The 17,310-nt window shown below is 43.4% G+C and overlaps 2 protein-coding genes across 9 annotated transcripts in view; one reads left to right on the top strand and one right to left on the bottom strand.

Annotated features, from left to right (window-relative positions):
- The window catches only part of dstyk (dual serine/threonine and tyrosine protein kinase), a 46,544-nt gene extending 39,543 nt beyond the window's left edge, over nucleotides 1–7,001 (top strand). For 3 of the 4 annotated variants that reach the window (XM_024378550.2, XM_024378543.2, XM_024378535.2), the window contains 5 exons: nucleotides 3,254–3,386; nucleotides 3,488–3,601; nucleotides 5,938–6,052; nucleotides 6,149–6,283; nucleotides 6,431–7,001. In XM_024378550.2, coding sequence (XP_024234318.1) covers nucleotides 3,254–3,386; nucleotides 3,488–3,601; nucleotides 5,938–6,052; nucleotides 6,149–6,283; nucleotides 6,431–6,618 — 685 coding nt within the window. In that variant the 3' untranslated portion in view covers nucleotides 6,619–7,001. Of the gene's footprint in view, nucleotides 1–3,253; nucleotides 3,387–3,462; nucleotides 3,602–5,937; nucleotides 6,053–6,148; nucleotides 6,284–6,430 lie in introns of those variants that run through there. The other variant, XM_024378558.2, reaches the window with a different exon arrangement.
- The window catches only part of LOC112217911 (cadherin EGF LAG seven-pass G-type receptor 2-like), an 86,028-nt gene continuing 75,401 nt past the window's right edge, over nucleotides 6,684–17,310 (bottom strand). The window contains exons 21-34 of one of the 5 annotated variants that reach the window (XM_042296609.1): nucleotides 16,273–16,440; nucleotides 16,011–16,134; nucleotides 15,626–15,826; nucleotides 15,167–15,341; nucleotides 12,895–13,007; nucleotides 12,404–12,486; nucleotides 11,993–12,119; nucleotides 11,775–11,885; nucleotides 11,445–11,575; nucleotides 11,115–11,203; nucleotides 10,781–10,942; nucleotides 10,145–10,384; nucleotides 9,801–10,023; nucleotides 6,684–8,906 (exon numbers count right to left, since the gene is read on the bottom strand). In XM_042296609.1, the coding sequence (XP_042152543.1) occupies nucleotides 8,882–8,906; nucleotides 9,801–10,023; nucleotides 10,145–10,384; nucleotides 10,781–10,942; nucleotides 11,115–11,203; nucleotides 11,445–11,575; nucleotides 11,775–11,885; nucleotides 11,993–12,119; nucleotides 12,404–12,486; nucleotides 12,895–13,007; nucleotides 15,167–15,341; nucleotides 15,626–15,826; nucleotides 16,011–16,134; nucleotides 16,273–16,440 (1,972 nt within the window). In that variant the 3' untranslated portion in view covers nucleotides 6,684–8,881. Of the gene's footprint in view, nucleotides 8,907–9,796; nucleotides 10,024–10,144; nucleotides 10,385–10,780; nucleotides 10,943–11,114; nucleotides 11,204–11,439; nucleotides 11,576–11,774; nucleotides 11,886–11,992; nucleotides 12,120–12,403; nucleotides 12,487–12,894; nucleotides 13,008–15,166; nucleotides 15,342–15,625; nucleotides 15,827–16,010; nucleotides 16,135–16,272; nucleotides 16,441–17,310 lie in introns of those variants that run through there. The other 4 variants (XM_042296611.1, XM_042296614.1, XM_024378523.2 and 1 more) reach the window with 4 other exon arrangements.

Below are 17,310 nucleotides of genomic sequence, written 5' to 3'. Positions count from 1 at the left end.
AATGACTGCCAAACCTGAACGACGCTGGGCCAATTGCGCCGCTCAATCATGGCCTGATGTGATGCAGCCTGGATTTGAACCAGGGACTGCAGTGATGCCTCTTGCACTAAGATGCAGTGCCTTAGGCCACTCGGGAGCCCCCACCCGGGTTTAATACGGAGCTGGTGACTCCTTACTCCATTCACTTCACTGCAATGCAATACACGGCATATGAATTATACACTGTGCATTCAGACCCCTTGACATTTTTCACATTTTGTTACGTTACAGCCTCATTCTAAAAATGGATTAAATAAATATATCCTAGTCAATCTGCACACAATACCACATAATGACAAAGTGAGAAGTTAATTTTTGCTATGAGACTCGCAATTGAGCTCCGGTGCATCTTGTTTCCATTGATCATCCTTGAGATGTTTCTACAACTTGATTGGAGTTCACCTATGGTAAATTCAATTGCTTGGACATGATTAGGAAAGGCACACACCTGTTTTATATAAGGACCCACAGTTGATAGTGCATTTCTGAGCAAAAACCAAGCCATGGGGTTGAAGGAATCGTTCATAAAGCTCACAGGATTGTTTCGAGGTACAGATCTTGGGAATGGTACCAAAGAAAGTCTGCAGCATTGACGGTCCAAGAACAGTGGCCTCCATCATTCTTAAATGGAGGAAGTTTGGAACTCCCAAACCTGAGCAATTGGGGGAAAGGGCCTTGGTCAGGGAGGTGACCAAGAACCTGATGGTCACTCTGACAGAGCTCTAGAGTGCCTCTGAAGATGGGAGAACCTTCCAGAAGGACAACCATCTCTGCAGTACTCCACCAATCAGGCCTTTATGGTAGAATGGCCAGACGGACGCCACTGCTCAGTAAAAGGCACATGACAGCCCGCTTGGAGTTTGCCAAAAGGCACCTGACCATGAGAAACAAGATTCTCTGGTTTGATGAAACCAAGATTGAACTCTTTGGCCTGAATGCCAAGCGTCACGTCTGGAGGAAATCTGGCACCATCCCTACGATGAAGCGTGGTGGCAGCATCATGCTGTGGGGATGTTTTTCAGTGGCAGGGACTGGGAGACTAGTTGGGATCGAGGGAAAGATGAACGGAGTAAAGTACCGAGAGATCCTTGATGAAAACCTGCTCAGGACCTCAGACTGGGTGGCGAAGGTTCACGTTCCAACAGGACAACAACCCTAAGCACACAGCCAAGACTATGCGGGAGTGGCTTTTGGACAAGTCTCCTTGAGTGGCCCAGTCAGAGCCCGGACTTGAACCCGGTCAAACGTCTCTGGAGAGACCTGAAAATAGCTGTGCAGCGACGCTCCTCATCCAGCTTGAGAGGATCTGCAGAGAAGAATGGGAGAAACTACCCAAATACAGATGTCAAGCTTGTCGCGTCATACCCAAGAGGGGACCAAAAGTGCTTTAACAGGTACTGCGTAAAGGGTCTGAATACTTATGTAAATGTGATATTTCACTTTTTAAAAATTAATTTGCCAAACTTTATAACTTGTTTTTGCTTTGTCATTATGGAGTATTGTATGTAGATTTAATCAATTTTCTTAAGTCCCATTTATAGCATGAGGGAGGAGGGAAAGTGCACAGACACGCCATATTCCTAGGCTACTAAAATGTTGCAGTCTGGCTTCGGTTTTTAAAGCTTGACAATGAATAACCAAAAGAGAACCTGCAACAGAACACCATGCAAAGGGGAAACAACTGCACAACATTTTAGCACATCATGCAGCAATGCTGCATTTTAACTATAAATCTTACAACTTACCTAGCTACCTTTTTGTTATTTACAGTTTTTAAATACTTTTTGATTAGGGTCAAAGCATACTATGCACATCTGCAAGTAGGCCTATATTAGCAAAGGCTTATATTTACTATGTTAAAATGCTATATCAAATCACATTTTATTTGTCACATGCTTTGTAAACAAAATGTCGACTAACAGTGAAATGCTTACCTAGGGGTCCTTTTCCAACAATGGAGAGTTGAAAAATATACAATAACAAAATAGAAAGTGACGCAAGGAATTTGTACACATTTAATAACAATAACATGGCTATATTCATGGAGTACCAGTACTGATTTTATGTGCAGGGGTAGGAGGTAATTTTCTGCATTTTGTGTTATAGCCTGAATTTATTAAATTGGGAGATTGTCACTGGCCTTCACACAATACCTTGTAATGCCAAAGTGGATTTGTTTTTTGAAATTTGTACACATTAATTACAAATGGAAAAACTTAAATGTCTTGACTAAGTTTTCAGCTCCTCCTTTGTTATAGCCAGCTTAAATCTGTTCAGGGGTAGAAATCTGCTTAAGTCACAGGTTGCATGGACTGTAATAATAGTTTTTAATATGATTTTTTTTGAATGACTACCTCATCTCTGTACACCACACATACAGATAATTGTAAGGTTCCTCAGTCGAGCAGTGAATTTCATACACAGAACAGGGAGGTTTTCCAATGCCTCGCCAAGAAGGGCACCTAACGATAGATGGGTAAACAATTTTAAAAGCACACATTGAACATCCCTTTGAACATGAAGTAACTAATTACACTTTGGATGGTGAATCAATACACCCAGTCACTACAAAGACACAGGCGTCCTTCCTAACTCAGTTGCCTTAGAGGAAGGAAACCGCTCAGGGATTTCACCATGAGGCCAATGGTGACTTTAAAACAGTTAATGCAGAAAGGAAATGCCATAGTCATTGTGAATAACACATATATATATATATATATATATATAAGAGCTTGTTTTACTCAGTTTCTAAACAAATAAAATTTAACCAATCACTATGGCCTCAAAACAGTTAAAACTATATAATTTTGATATCATGGATGGTCAGTCCTTGCATCCATAGCTCTGTCTAAACATTTTTAGAGAAGTTATTTCTCCAGCCCCGTCCCTCAGCTTAGTACCACACTAAGGCCGGTGAGACTGCTTTGTTATTGTTTCTACCGCCATATTGCTGCTTTAAAGCTCACTAATGCAGGTCATGGAGAAGTAACTTCTCATGTGGCCAGATTTCAGTGTTGGAACTGGGACTGGTCTGCCCCCCTGTGGCTGTCAGAAGAATTTCATACACATGCAGCTGGAAAGGAAAAGTTGTGGTGTGTGCTAGTGAGCACTGTAAAAAGATTAGGAAACCACATTTCCACTTACATGAGGGTAAGATGTAATAATAGGATAATTGAAGACCTTATTTCTCCTACTCTATTGTGTATGGCTGCAGGTCCCTCCCTAAACATGAGCGTCTGGTGGATCTCCACGGCTCGGTGATTGACCACACTTACGGTGGGGGCTCCAGCATTGCTGTGCTGCTCATAATGGAGAGGCTTCACAGAGACCTCTACACAGGCTTGAAGGTAACCAGCAGACTTGCATATCTACCATGTACTCTGTATCTCTTCTATCACAGGTCTGCCTGATCCCATGCCTCAGTGTCTCCTTTTCCTCTCTCTCCCAGGCTGGTTTATCACTAAAGGAGAGACTCCGGATCGCTCTGGACGTGGTGGAAGGCATTCGCTTCCTGCATGGTCAGGGGCTTCTACACCGAGACATTAAACTAAAGAACGTTCTAGTGAGTAAGGGTTAAAGGTGCTTTCTCTAATCATGCTGAACGTGTAACACTAGTGTTTACCACATTGTCAAATCATATCACTTCAATTGTTTCCATTGATTTAATTTTAGACGCAGTTCTAATGTTGAACTGAGTTCAACTGTGGTCATGGCTGACTGGCCACAGTAGAAACTCTCTCCATTATTTCAGCATTCATATTCCGGCTGTGCTGCTTGCTTATGTAAGAATAGCCCCTCCCTGCTTACACAGTATGATGTTTGGCGGTGGAACGAAAGGGCTAGGTTTTAATGAATAAACAAGTTGTAGGTGTGTCAAGGCTTGGCCCCTCAGAACATGCTCCATGGCTAAATGTGGTTGCTTCATATTGTGTATTTACGGTCTTATGTATTGCGTTCTCATCAATGTTAGTCCATTATAGCCTAGTTAGTTAAATATGGTGAACATTTTTGTAGTCCACATGTTCTAATCTCATTGCTTCAATATGGAAATGCATTGTTAAACAGGCTAGAGCATTCACACTGAGCTAGGGGCTAGGCATACTGTAAATGGCTAGAGCATTCACACTGAGCTAGGGGCTAGGCATACTGTAAATGGCTAGAGCATTCACACTGAGCTAGGGGCTAGGCATACTGTAAATGGCTAGAGCATTCACACTGAGCTAGGGGCTAGGCATACTGTAAATTGCAGTCTGGACAAACGTAGTTATTAAGGCTGGAAAAGACGGTGTATAATTCGAATCAAATTCTGTCTTATTAGTAAGTACATTTTCCCTCAAGGCAGTGATCAGCAAAGTCGGCCAGTGAGTTCGTGCACATCCAAACATTTCACAAGCTGGATAAAGATTCAATATAAATAGAAAGGGGGAATGTTCACTCACCATTTTTCATAAACATAATAGAACCATCTTCCAGATCATATTTTCACTTCCCCAGAAATAGCAGACAAAATGTAATTGCATTTGAGCCATGTTCTTTCTAATAAGTTTGATCTTGTTTTTTGTTTAATTTGATTATAAAACGGCCTGCTTTTTAAACCAACTATTTCTAAATTGGATCGGGTCAGAAGCATGATATCATGAATCGCTTCTTTTCCATTGCAGTGTGGTGCAACATGGTCTCAGAGCATTTCGCATTCTGTACGTAAATCCGGGACACTATATTTAGTATGTTACGTTTCCTATGGTAGCTATTAATTTGTGGATGTCCAACCATTTTGTATGATGTGTAACCAATTACAATGTGTATTATGTTACAAATTTGCTAACGTTAGCTAAGCTAGGGGTTAAGTTTAGAAGTTTGGCTAAAGGGTTAGCTAAAAATTGTCTTTGCAATGTAGCTAAAAAGTAATTGGAAAGTTGCTAATTAGTTTAAATGCTAAAGTTGTTTAACCTTTGGGTTGCTAGACATTTGTGTTATACCATTTGTCTTATGTAACATATCGTACTAATTTGACTGTCCCGGATTTACTATGTTACATGTAGTCTGTGTGCACACGTAGGCCTACATGTCTTTACACACAACATTCGCACGCTATACTAAATACTCGGCGCCTTACCTATCTGCTGTTGATATAGCATTCTAGGGGGTTTGGAGCACAGGTCTTTGGTAATTGAACGAGGTGTGCTCTTTGAAAATGGGATGGATAAAATGCTCGAACAAGCAAAATTAATTATTTGTGTGAATAGTGAAAAAGCATGAGGGCAAAAACCTACCATATTTCAAAGCACTCTCAGACCATTTAAACCCCTTTTCTTTAGAGGCTACTTGGCTAATGGCCTGGTTAAAGAAGCACCTATGTGATACTGCTAAACAAGCCTTGATTAAGGCTAAGCTTGGTTTTTAATCAAATTAAACGGAATGGGGGAAGAGGAAACAATCGTTTGTTTCTAAATACGAGATTCACCGGCACAAAATGCATCTCTTTTCCATGGGTACTGCGCGTCATGGTTGGACAGGCTGCGCTTCCGTTCTCTAAATCAATTTTATTACTGTTAAGACCAGCAAAAAGCAGGTCTTAACTTCCCATTAGCGCTGAATGAAATTGTCATGTTTTGAATGTGTTAAAGACACACCTCATATGTCCACCACTCCCACCTCAGTGCAAGTCAGCTGATGTTAGACAGGTAAAATGCCAGTGCACCAGTTTTTACATGATGAAATTGCAAACTAATGTGCCGTTTGACACTTGTGCCTCCTTAGCGCCAGCCGCAAATCGAGTTCTGTATGTGCAAGACCTTGTGTATCCTTTGAGAAACCAATATTTATTATCCTGACATGTCACGTCTTGTACACATCTTGCTAAGTGTTCCTAATGTGTTCCGCTCCTCTGGCCCTCAGTTGGACAAGCAGAACCGGGCCAAGATCACAGACCTGGGCTTCTGTAAGCCAGAGGCCATGATGTCTGGCAGCATTGTAGGAACCCCCATCCACATGGCCCCAGAGCTCTTTACAGGTCAAATATCCTGTTACTCAGTCATAGTATTGAATCATAGACCACCTCTCATTCTAGGCTCTTTGATTTAACCACAAGTCTGACCTCTTTCTTCAGGAAAGTATGATAATTCTGTGGACGTCTATGCCTTTGGAATCCTGTTCTGGTATCTCTGCACTGGCTCTGTCAAACTCCCAGAGTCCTTTGAGAAATGCTCCAGCAAGGACCAGTTGTGGAATAACGTTAAAAAAGGTAATGTAGAATTAAAGCTTGCGCAGACCCATATCTAAAATACTAACTGGATATGATCAAGATTTCATCCAGGACTTAGTGTGTAGTTTCTGTTGACTGAATTGGGCTAGAGAGCTGCCAGGGCCTCAATTGTGCCCATGTTTTCAGGCGCGAGGCCCGAGCGGTTGGCCAGCTTTGATGAGGAATGCTGGCAGCTGATGGAGGCCTGCTGGAATGGAGACCCCTCCCAGAGGCCCCTGCTCGGCATCGTAGAGCCCAGCCTGCAAAGCATCATGGTACGGCTTTGTAAATGTGGCTCGCATCAGAAAAGCAGCAGCCTGGAGGACTCAAACTGACACAAGCGGACCAGGCTGTTGCAAAGGATTTACGGTCAAAAGAAAAGTAATTTGTTGTATTTATGAAAAAAAAAATGAGAAAAAAAAAAAGATGACCAAGACAGTTTCCTCTACCTTTTAAAGGAGTTAAATATACACTATTTAAGATGAACTGAAACCGGACAAAAATGTTCACATGTTTATAGATGTTTGTGTCGTGTATTTGTATAGTACAAACTGTCTAGCGTACACTATGCTTTCCTCCATGCTAATTGCTACTTGGTTATAGAATTGTTACTAGATATGAAATGTTTAAAAAAATCTAATTTTAGATTGTATTAATTGAATTCCTGCATCTATGCAATTCCAACTTTTTTTAAATAAATGATTTTGACAAAATAATACATTTTTGCATAGGGTTCTGTTGTATTTATGAAGATGCTGACATGGAATAGTTTTGCTATTTGACTCGAAGTATAAAAAAAAAAAATATCCCATGGGTGGAAGACCGGGTACAATGCACAGAAGCCCGCCTTAGTGTAGTTTCAATTTATGCTCTAGTCCGGGGGGGCAGAGCGACAACTTTTATACTTAAACTGTAATTGGAACAATGTGTCCCTCTCGCATTAGGTGGGAGCTGCAGCCCATTGAGGAAATATTCAGTGCAAGTTAACATTGTGTTGCAGTTCAGCATTCTACTACACGTGACATCCATGGAATGCTCTTACTAGCCTATTTCCCCGGAAAGAAAAACAATACCACATCGAATGTGTGAATTCACAGAAAACTACAAGCCAGATCAGTAACCTACTACAGGTCTTGGTTTTAAGCAGTTGATTGCTTTGCGCTCCAATTATGACGAACTGTTTGTACAATCCAGATAATGGGAAAAAAGTTGCTACTCCCTATCTAGTGCTTAAGTTGAGTAAACAAACTGATTCACTAGGAACCTGAATGGTTGCACTCATTTGTAGGCCTGATTCATGTTACTATGATAAAGGTTGTTTTCAACAATTGGCAATGCAGAAATGAACGCTTTCAGATGTCATTTTAGGGCGCACCAGTGCAAACAGTTCTCAGGAACTTAATGCTGATAGAAAAATAACAGGTTCTCTTTCATACACATCAAATTGCCTGAACTGCTTTTTATAAGTGGGAATGTAGAGGTGTACAGTTTATGCAACATGATTCAATTGAAGATGAAGTATTAGTGTTTCTTTTTACAGAACTCTTCACAGTAAAATTGGAATACATGTCAGTATTACAGCACGTATTTTACAAAAACAATGGAACGATCTAATCTATAAAATACAAAGTCGCTGATTCAAATGAAAGCATATCCCCTTGGACAAAAACGGGAGCATTCTCAGTTTATACAAAAATTCACAAAAGTAAAGATATCAAAAGTTCTTGACACGCAGGCTCTTTTCCTCCAATGATAATGCAATAAAATGAAGGCGAAATGGTGGAGAAAGGCAGACATTCTCACCTCTAGTGTCTGTGTATGACAGCTGACTAGTCGCTGTTGCATTTAAACATCCTTCAGTAGTGAGAGAAACTGTTTACAGAGTGCTTCCATTACGGGGCGTGACCCCATGGCCTCCAGCCACACTTCAACAGGAGTCCTTTCCTCCAGTGTAGTGGTTTGGGTGGAGCTGTTCAGTCTAAAGACATTTTGTACTGACTCTTCCTGTCCACCAGCTCAGGCTGGCAGCTTCCTGAGACCGGAAATTAGTTCTCTCTACAGCAAAACTCAAACGGACCTCAGTAGAATAACTAAATCCTTGAACAAAACAACTGTACAGGTGACCCTTTCTGAGATTACAAACTAGTTAAGCTTCTTGAGGAAATTCCCTGAACTTTTAAAAATCTTACAGCTAAATGACCCAGCCAAAGGAGGACTTCATTGTTCTTAATCTCCGGAGTTTGAAACATAACCACAATAAACAAAACAACAATCAGCTCCAGTAACTACCAGCACACCTGGCCGGGTAGTGTAAATTATTTTAAAAAGTGCATCACTTCAAGTATGTAAACAATGATTTACAAAGAGACTCATTCCATCAGTGTGCTTGAGCCTGGGCCCTTGCAGAGACTCCTGAGGTTTGTGCACTCAGAAAAAAAATTGGGGTTGGAGAGAGGGTACTCCATGGATCGCCAGGTGAGGACAGTCCAACGCTCTCTGTTTTTCAGACATCAGCTCCTGTTACTCAGAGAAAAGTAAGCATGGCGATGAGGGCCGAGGCTCTATGACCTGCAAAGACACACCCCTCCGTCAGCCGGCTCATATGGAGGGGTTGCGGTGGCTGCTGGGAAAATGGAGGGTGGGTGGATGGGGGACAAACATTACACAACACGGGGAAAACAGAAAACGAGAATGATTCACGTACGTACACACAGTGTGAGAGGTGATAACCAAATTATATGGGATTATTATTTTGGTTATAAGGGATGAAGGATCGATCGATAAGAAGACAATGATCCTGATTTCAAATGAGGATCAAGTGCTTCAGTGAATAAAATTAAAGAATAGGAATCTATGTTTTTTGGAGGGAGAGAGAGAGAGGACAGATATTGATGGTTAGTAAGCTACAATACTCTGCACTGTAGACACTGGTCATAAAATGATTTTGCTTCTATTAAAGACTTGTATTTAGCAGTTTATATAATGGTTCCAAACAGTGTGTATTAACTCATCAAAAGTAGCTTTTACCAAGTCCCTCTGTTTATGGAACTAACCGTTTTTTGTTCACACCATGATAAAATCACCTGATCATGGGAGTTACTTGACATCTTACCACATTGGCGTCTGAGCTCATTGATGAGAATGTGACCGGTACTCTATATATTTGACTTTTAACAAGCTAGCATGCTAAAATCAACACTACATAGGCAAAGAAGAACAGGGGACAGACTACACACAGTGGTGACGGGGGCACGACACATTCAGTGGGACATCAATTCTTTCACATCAAATTGGTAGACTGGTGTGCAGAAAATATGACATGCAGTATACAACACAAAGCAACAAGTACTAACAAATATCTTAACTTCTAAGAGCTGTTGCTTTGGATTCTATGACATTGTGATGAACTGTATGTGTTGCTGTGTTTGTGATCTGCACTGGGTTGTGTTCAGACAGAGCGGTGTATTCTATTTGGACGCGAGTCATGTTTGGTGCTCGGTGTTGTGATGACACTCACTCTGACCCTGATGAGTCACCGTCCACTGTCCCCGCCTTGATGCTCATGGCAACACCATTCAGCTGATCTGGTAAACTGGGCTTGGCCCCACCCCCTCGGCTCTCACCAGAAGAGGAGCCCTGGGAGGAGGCGTGGCCAAGAGCATTCTCTGACAGCTCGTTATGGATGCGGTTGATACCATTTCTCTCCGCAATGGGGGAGAGCTGCTTCTTCTTCAGGATTCCTGCATTTGAAAAGACACATCCTATCCTAAACATTTCTGGAAATCCCACCTCTATAAAGATATAGAGTGGAATAACATGTGGAATGTTGCAGCAGGGTTGACGTTAGGGTTTGTTGCTGACCTTTCTGTGGGTGTGCGCTAAGGTTGGGCAGACTGGGCAGCAGCATCACATGGTCCTTCCCATAGCCCTCTGCCTTGTCCCCTGGCCTGTCGTCTGGCATGCCTCGGTGGTCCCGTGTCTGGCCCAGTTCAGGGTTGCCCAGAGACTCTACTTTTAGCCTTCCTGCTCCCCCCAGGCCTTCACTGTTGCTAGCTGTCGTCACAAACTCCCCTGGCCAGTACAGCTTACTCAGGTTGTTATCTGACGAACACCCAGACAACTTTAAGACTACATCTTAAATGCTTGATGCATTACATCGTGGTGTAAGCTGTTGTCTCACAAGACCAGAATCAGGTAATTCAGGTGTTATTTATACATGTTTAAGTAAGATTCATGTTCTGCTCAGAAGTGGATTCATTTAAACCCAGACAATTGTGTACAGTGTAGGTGTATTCTATTGAAGAGTTGTCTGGTATGTGTGTGATGTTTGGGTGTGGTATACTGTTAAAGCAGAAGTGTGTGAGCGGTATTATCAAGAGTGTTACTGCATGGGGCTGTGTTCACATACTACCTGCGTGTGGTCTACTGAGAGTGAGGTATTAGAGGTGTGAGGTCGTATAGAGTTGGTGACTCGGTGTATTATAGATGCGGTCATACCCTGAGGGTGTGGTCTCTTAGACACATTGGATGCCATGCTTTCCCAGCATTCATCTGGTGGGTAGGGCCCCTCCTCCTCGCTGTCAGAGGAGTGTGTGGAGGCGTACGATCCGCTCTGGTCATCCTCCAGAGACAGGTCACTGTCCGAGTCCGAGTCGTGATCTGTTGTTGCACACACACAAGTTAAGATGATGACAAATGAGTGTTGTAGAGATATACATACATTGACCATATGAAATGAATATTCTGTATGCCTCTCTGTGTTTGAGCTATGCACCAAAGCTGCTAAAAGGCAGTCACAGTGATCCTAATGACATTCAAATGGGAGACCTACCATCTAAATGCTCTTTAGTTTCATGGAAGAGTGAGCCGTGCTCGTTCAGAGCGATGTGTACCTGGCTATTATTCAGGCCACCATCATCCCTGAAAAACACAACAGGACTTGTAGCAGGACAAACAAAGCCCTGGTCTCCTCAATGTAAGTTAGTATGTGGCTTTGAAAGGGGTGTTCTATCTGTATTACAGTACATAACAATGACCATCATAAAACCCACACATTTTCAATTAACCTGGAAAGAAAACTTTTTCTACTACACAATGATGCAGGAGGACCTAAACAGCATGTGTCAATGGGGCCTGTTGTTTCCCTCTGTGCTTACCGTACCTGAGGACAAAGGGGACATAGCTCTGCTGGCTCTTGCCGCTCTGCAGGGTGTCGTTCAGAGAGACACTGGAGTCTCCAAACGGCAGGTGGTACAGTCTGCCATCCATGTAGCTGGTGTTACAGTTATACGACTGGAGGAGGAGAGGAAGAAAATAGGAGAGGTATAAGTTAGTAGGTAGTATTCTGTTTTATTTGTTTGGTGCTTTAGTTAATGTCCTTGGTAATATAAGTCCAAGCATAAAGATGATGATGATGGGGGCCTACAGCTGTGCATGTCTGTACTAGGCCTTGGATGACTGGTGACGTCCCTATACAGTACGAGAGATTTACCGAGGGCTTGGACTTGATCATGTGATCCGGGCGTTTGCGGCTGCAGCAGTAGCGCATGGCGTTCCTCGCCTCCTTGTTGAAGACGATGCGGAAGAAGAAGATGAAGGGACCCTGGAATAGACAGACCAAATAATGTCAATGGAGCAAGGATACTGAAGATCAAACCAGCGACTAAGTCTTTAAATCCTGGTTTAAGTTAAACAAAAAACAGTGTTTACTTGAAGGCAGTTGAATCCAGCAAACAAGTAGTGGAAGATGATCATGTCACTGTTGACTGAGAGTATAGCTAACAGACATGTGACAGTGACCAGGAGGAGAACCCCACATGACGTCCTCAGACCAGAGCTAGACACAGACAGACAGAAAGACACACGTAAGATGAGAACATCAAAGGTTACATTAGGATAAGTGAGTTCAGAGGATATAGAAATATGTTTTTCACTTTTATGCAATCCATCATGAGCCAACAACCACAGTTTAGTGAATTGGCAGCTTCACTCTCCATTCAATGACACAATGCACTCTCTAAAGTGCTGTAGTCATGTACCCTTGGGGTACAACAGCATGCTTGTGTTAATGACAGAATTTGTGTTGTTTTTAATTCAGGCAGCGGCGGGCAGAACACTCACACTGGGGGCTCTTTCTTTTCAAAGCTGTGGTGTCTCATGGAGCAGGATGCTCTGGAGGCCAGGATATACAGGAAGATGTTCATCTGGAAAACACAAAATACAATTAAACTATGTATTACTGTATAACATAAAGGCATACTATTATACAACTCTAGTATATACAGTACCAGTCAAAAGTTAAGACACCTACTCATTCCAGAGTTATTCTTTATTTTTACAATTTTCTACATTGTAGAATAATAGTGAAGACATCAAAACTATGAAATAACACATGGAATCATGTAGTAACCAAAATAAAGTGTTAAACAAATATTTGAGATTCTTCAAAGTAGCCACCTTGATGACAGCTTTGCATTATTCTACAATGTAGAAAATAGTAAAACAAATAAATAAAAACTTTAATGAGTAGGTGTGTCCAAACTTGACTGGTACTGTAAATATCATACAATACATTGTATTGGAGATCTGATGAGGAGGTGGAATGTACTCACAGACACCACCATGGCGATGGGCCCTGCCAAGCTCCAGATCAGAGTATCGTACACGGACAGCCAGCAGAAGTCTGGGTTCCCATAACCCTCTGGGTCCAGTCCGACCGCCAGGCCTGGACGACACAACCACCAAACACACCAGTAACTAACAAATAACTACAGTAAGGCTTTCAACCGTTCTAATGGGATACATGAGTTGGCATTGTGTCTGTGTGTTTGTGTGTGCATCAGTGTGTGTCAAGTTTGTATTGTTACGTGCACTAGTACAGTGAAATGCCTTTCTTGCTGGCTCTTTACCAATAATGCAGAACCAATAACATTTTTTTTAAAGTCAAGTTGATCAAAAACAATAAATTGAAATAAGAACACGAGAAAAGTAAGTAACTTAAATAAAGGATCAGTTCCAGAGTCCGTGCCAATACCACATTTACAATGTGCAGGGATACTAGAGTGGTAGGGTTAGACATGTATAGGGGTAAGGTGACAGGGATACTGGAGTGGTAGGGTTAGACATGTATAGGGGTAAGGTGACAGGGATACTGGAGTGGTAGGGTTAGATATGTATAGGGGTAAGGTGACAGGGATACTGGAGTGGTAGGGTTAGATATGTATAGGGGTAAGGTGACAGGGATACTGGAGTGGTAGGGTTAGATATGTATAGGGGTAAGGTGACAGGGATACTGGAGTGGTAGGGTTAGACATGTATAGGGGTAAGGTGACAGGGATACTGGAGTGGTAGGGTTAGACATGTATAGGGGTAAGGTGACAGGGATACTGGAGTGGTAGGGTTAGATATGTATAGGGGTAAGGTGACAGGGATACTGGAGTGGTAGGGTTAGACATGTATAGGGGTAAGGTGACAGGGATACTGGAGTGGTAGGGTTAGATATGTATAGGGGTAAGGTGACAGGGATACTGGAGTGGTAGGGTTAGATATGTATAGGGATAAGGTGACAGGGATACTGGAGTGGTAGGGTTAGATATGTATAGGGGTAAGGTGACAGGGATACTGGAGTGGTAGGGTTAGACATGTATAGGGGTAAGGTGACAGGGATACTGGAGTGGTAGGGTTAGATATGTATAGGGTAAGGTGACAGGGATACTGGAGTGGTAGGGTTAGATATGTATAGGGGTAAGGTGACAGGGATACTGGAGTGGTAGGGTTAGATATGTATAGGGGTAAGGTGACAGGGATACTGGAGTGGTAGGGTTAGATATGTATAGGGGTAAGGTGACAGGGATACTGGAGTGGTAGGGTTAGATATGTATAGGGGTAAGGTGACTTGGCATCAGGATATATGATAAACAGAGTAACAGCAGCGGATATGATTGTACGCGAGTGTGTGTGCGTAGAGTCAGTTTGAATGTTTATGCATTTAATGTGTGTGTGAGAAAAGTATGTGTGTGTGTGTGTGTTGGAGTGTCAGTGTGTAGAATGTGCATAGAGTGAGTGTGTGATTGTGTATAGAAAAGAAAGTTAAAAGACAGGTCATTACAGACAGTTCGTGTAGCTATTTAGCAGTCTTATGGCTCGGGAATAGAAGCTTGTCGTGCGGAAGCAGAGAGAACAGTTTATTGCTTGGGTGGCTGGAGTCTTTAACAATTTTTCTGATATAGAGGTCCTGGATGGCAGGGAGCTCAGCATCAGTGATGTACTGGGCCGTACGCACTACCCTCTGTAGCGCCATGTGATGGAGGGCGGTGCACTTGCCATACAAAGCAGTGATGCTCTTCGTGGTGTAGCTGGTGAACTTTGAAAATTTGAGGGCCCATGCAAAATCTTTTCAACCTCCTGGGAGGGAAGTGGCGTTGTCGCGCCTGTTCGCGTGTGTGGACCATTTTAAGTCCTTAGTGATTTGTACACCCAGAAACTTGAAGCTCTCGATCCGCTCTGCTGCAGCCCCGTCGATGGGGACGTGCTCGCCCCCGTTTCCTGTAGTCCACAATCCTTGGTCTCACTGACGTTGAAGGAGAGGTTGTTGTCCAGGCACCACACTGTCGTCACTGACATCCTCCCTGTAGGCTGTCTAATCGTCGCCGGTAATCAGGCCTACCCACTGTCATGTCGTCAGAAAACTTGATAATGGTATTGGAGTCGTGCTTGGCCACGCAGTCGTGGGTGAACCGGGAGTACAGGAGGGGACTAAGTATGCAACCCTGTGTGGCCCCCCATGTTGAGGGTCAGCGTAGCGGAGGTGATGTTGCCTACCCTTACCACCTGGGGTCGGTCCATCAGTGTGTGTGTGTGTAAGGATGTGTGTATTGTTCAGACCTGTGATGAAGGCAGGCACGCCCCAGCCGATCATGTAGTAGAATCGCATGGGTCCGTAGTTGATGTCTCGTATTTCGCTCAGCATGCGGTAGACGTGCAGGCCCTCCAGGAAGAGCCAGGAGAAGGTGCACAGGTAGAAAAAATGCAGCAGGATGGCGATGATTGTGCACACAAACTACAGACACGGGGAGAGACAGAGAGAGCGAGGGGGGGAGAGAGAGAGTGAGGGGGAGAGGAAGGGAACTTATTATTCTCTATATTACAGGGCTCAAAGTGGGCAGAATGCTTTGATGATTTTTCCTTTGTTTTTAATCAGATCCATATCAGACAGCTATTCCAAACAGAGGAGAGGGAAGGTAAGGTAGGATATTGAAAGTGGTGTACTGAACCCGAGATCAACAGGAGGTCAAATACAGTATTAAAAGGTAGACAGAAAATAACTTTGTTCCAGTAGTTTACCGGGTTGTCTGCCAAGTTAATGCCCAGGATGAAGATGAGTTCGGAGATGAAGAGGGCGGTGGCGCCATTGTTGATGATGCTGGTCTTGTTGCAGTGCATGGCCCGCAGGCAGAGGAGAAAGAGCGTGGTGAGGAAGAGGAAGCCCAGGGTCACGCTCACCGTGCTCCACGTCACCAGCTTCACCGGAAGGATCTCACCATTCTGAGAAGGAAGAGGGGAAGAGGAGGGTGGAGGAAAAGTTTGGTTTAAGAAGAGCTTTGTTTGGTCATTATAGTGAACAAGACCCCTATAGGGTGTGGTCTGAGGTGTATTGAGGTTTATAAAGTGAAGTCTAGACTCGTACAGCATATGGTGTAGTTTTGTCTAGTGTTGTGGCCTTGCTCACCTCTCTCCTGGAGATGTCCATGAGAACAGCGAAGCTGGTCATGTGGTAACACTGGCAGCTGATGTGAGTGTTGTTCCTGAACACTACCTCACAGCCTTTGGCTGACCAGCCTCCGTTCCCCGCTCTGACAAACAAAAACAACAGTCAAACAATGCGATGACAGATTATTGGGTTTCAACCTAATCCTTTATATAACGTTTAAGTCTTTGTTTCTACAGCTCAAAGTTGAAATAGCTAGTGTGTGTGTGTGTGTAAAACTCACAGTATGGAGTGGTTCCAGAAGACACAGATGGGTTTGGAGCGCTCCTCGGTGGTGACCATGCGGAACTGCACAGTGATGGGTTCGTCCAGCATGTGCTGCAGCAGCTCCTCGTTGTCATGGACCGTGATGCTGACCACCGGGGAGTTGATGACCGGACGCTTAGGCACTCTGGTGGACATCACACAAAACCACTAATTAATTCTTCAACAGGAACCTTGTTGCTGCTCTTCCTCCTCCACATTAATAATTTTCTCCAATTCTAAATTGGCCTCTAACTCCTACACCAGGGCTGCCCAACCCTCTTCCTGGAAATCTACCATCCTGTGGGTTTTCAGTCCAACCCTCTTCCTGGAGATCTACAGTCCTGTGGGTTTTCAATCCAACCCTAATTTAACACACCTGATTCTACTAATTAGCTGCTCAACAAGACCTTAACTAGCTGAATCAGATATGCTAAATTAGGGTTGGACTGAAAACCTACAGGAAATTAGATCTCCAGGAAGAAGGTTGGGCAGCCCTGCACCCTCCATGCTCCACTGGTGGCCGTCGGTATGGATCTGGACCCAAAAGGGGTAATTACGTATCGCGAGTACCGACTACTGTATTCTTTATGAACTCGGTCAGGCTTCGACCACTGGGATCATATAAACACACAAGACACGGAAAAGTGTGTCTAATTGCAAGAAATTGGCTTAAAAACTGCAACATTTTCTCTCCACTAACATGAGGGCTGTGAACAGTTTGGGGTTGGCATGGATTGCGGGGTGGGGGGTTGTTACTATACTATAAAATATCAGTCTGGTCCTTTGTCACGTAGGCAATTTGTGTGACCAGACCTTATCAAATAGTACCTGCGTACCCCTGCCTTAGACCTTTGTGTAGATCTGAAAGGATCCGCAATATGGCAGAAATACCACCAGGGAAATGTAGACCCATGAACATATTACTAGTATGTATCCAATTAAATCTATGTGAAGTATCTAGAGGTAGGAGGCAAGGGGTCAATATGGAATCAGGTCTCTGTCTCCCTCCGTCTCA

Source organism: Oncorhynchus tshawytscha, linkage group LG02 (genome assembly GCF_018296145.1).
Source record: "Oncorhynchus tshawytscha isolate Ot180627B linkage group LG02, Otsh_v2.0, whole genome shotgun sequence".
In the NCBI taxonomy this organism is placed as follows: domain Eukaryota; kingdom Metazoa; phylum Chordata; class Actinopteri; order Salmoniformes; family Salmonidae; genus Oncorhynchus; species Oncorhynchus tshawytscha.
Note: the sequence above shows the minus strand (reverse complement) of the source record. Positions and strands in the feature narration are given on the sequence as shown.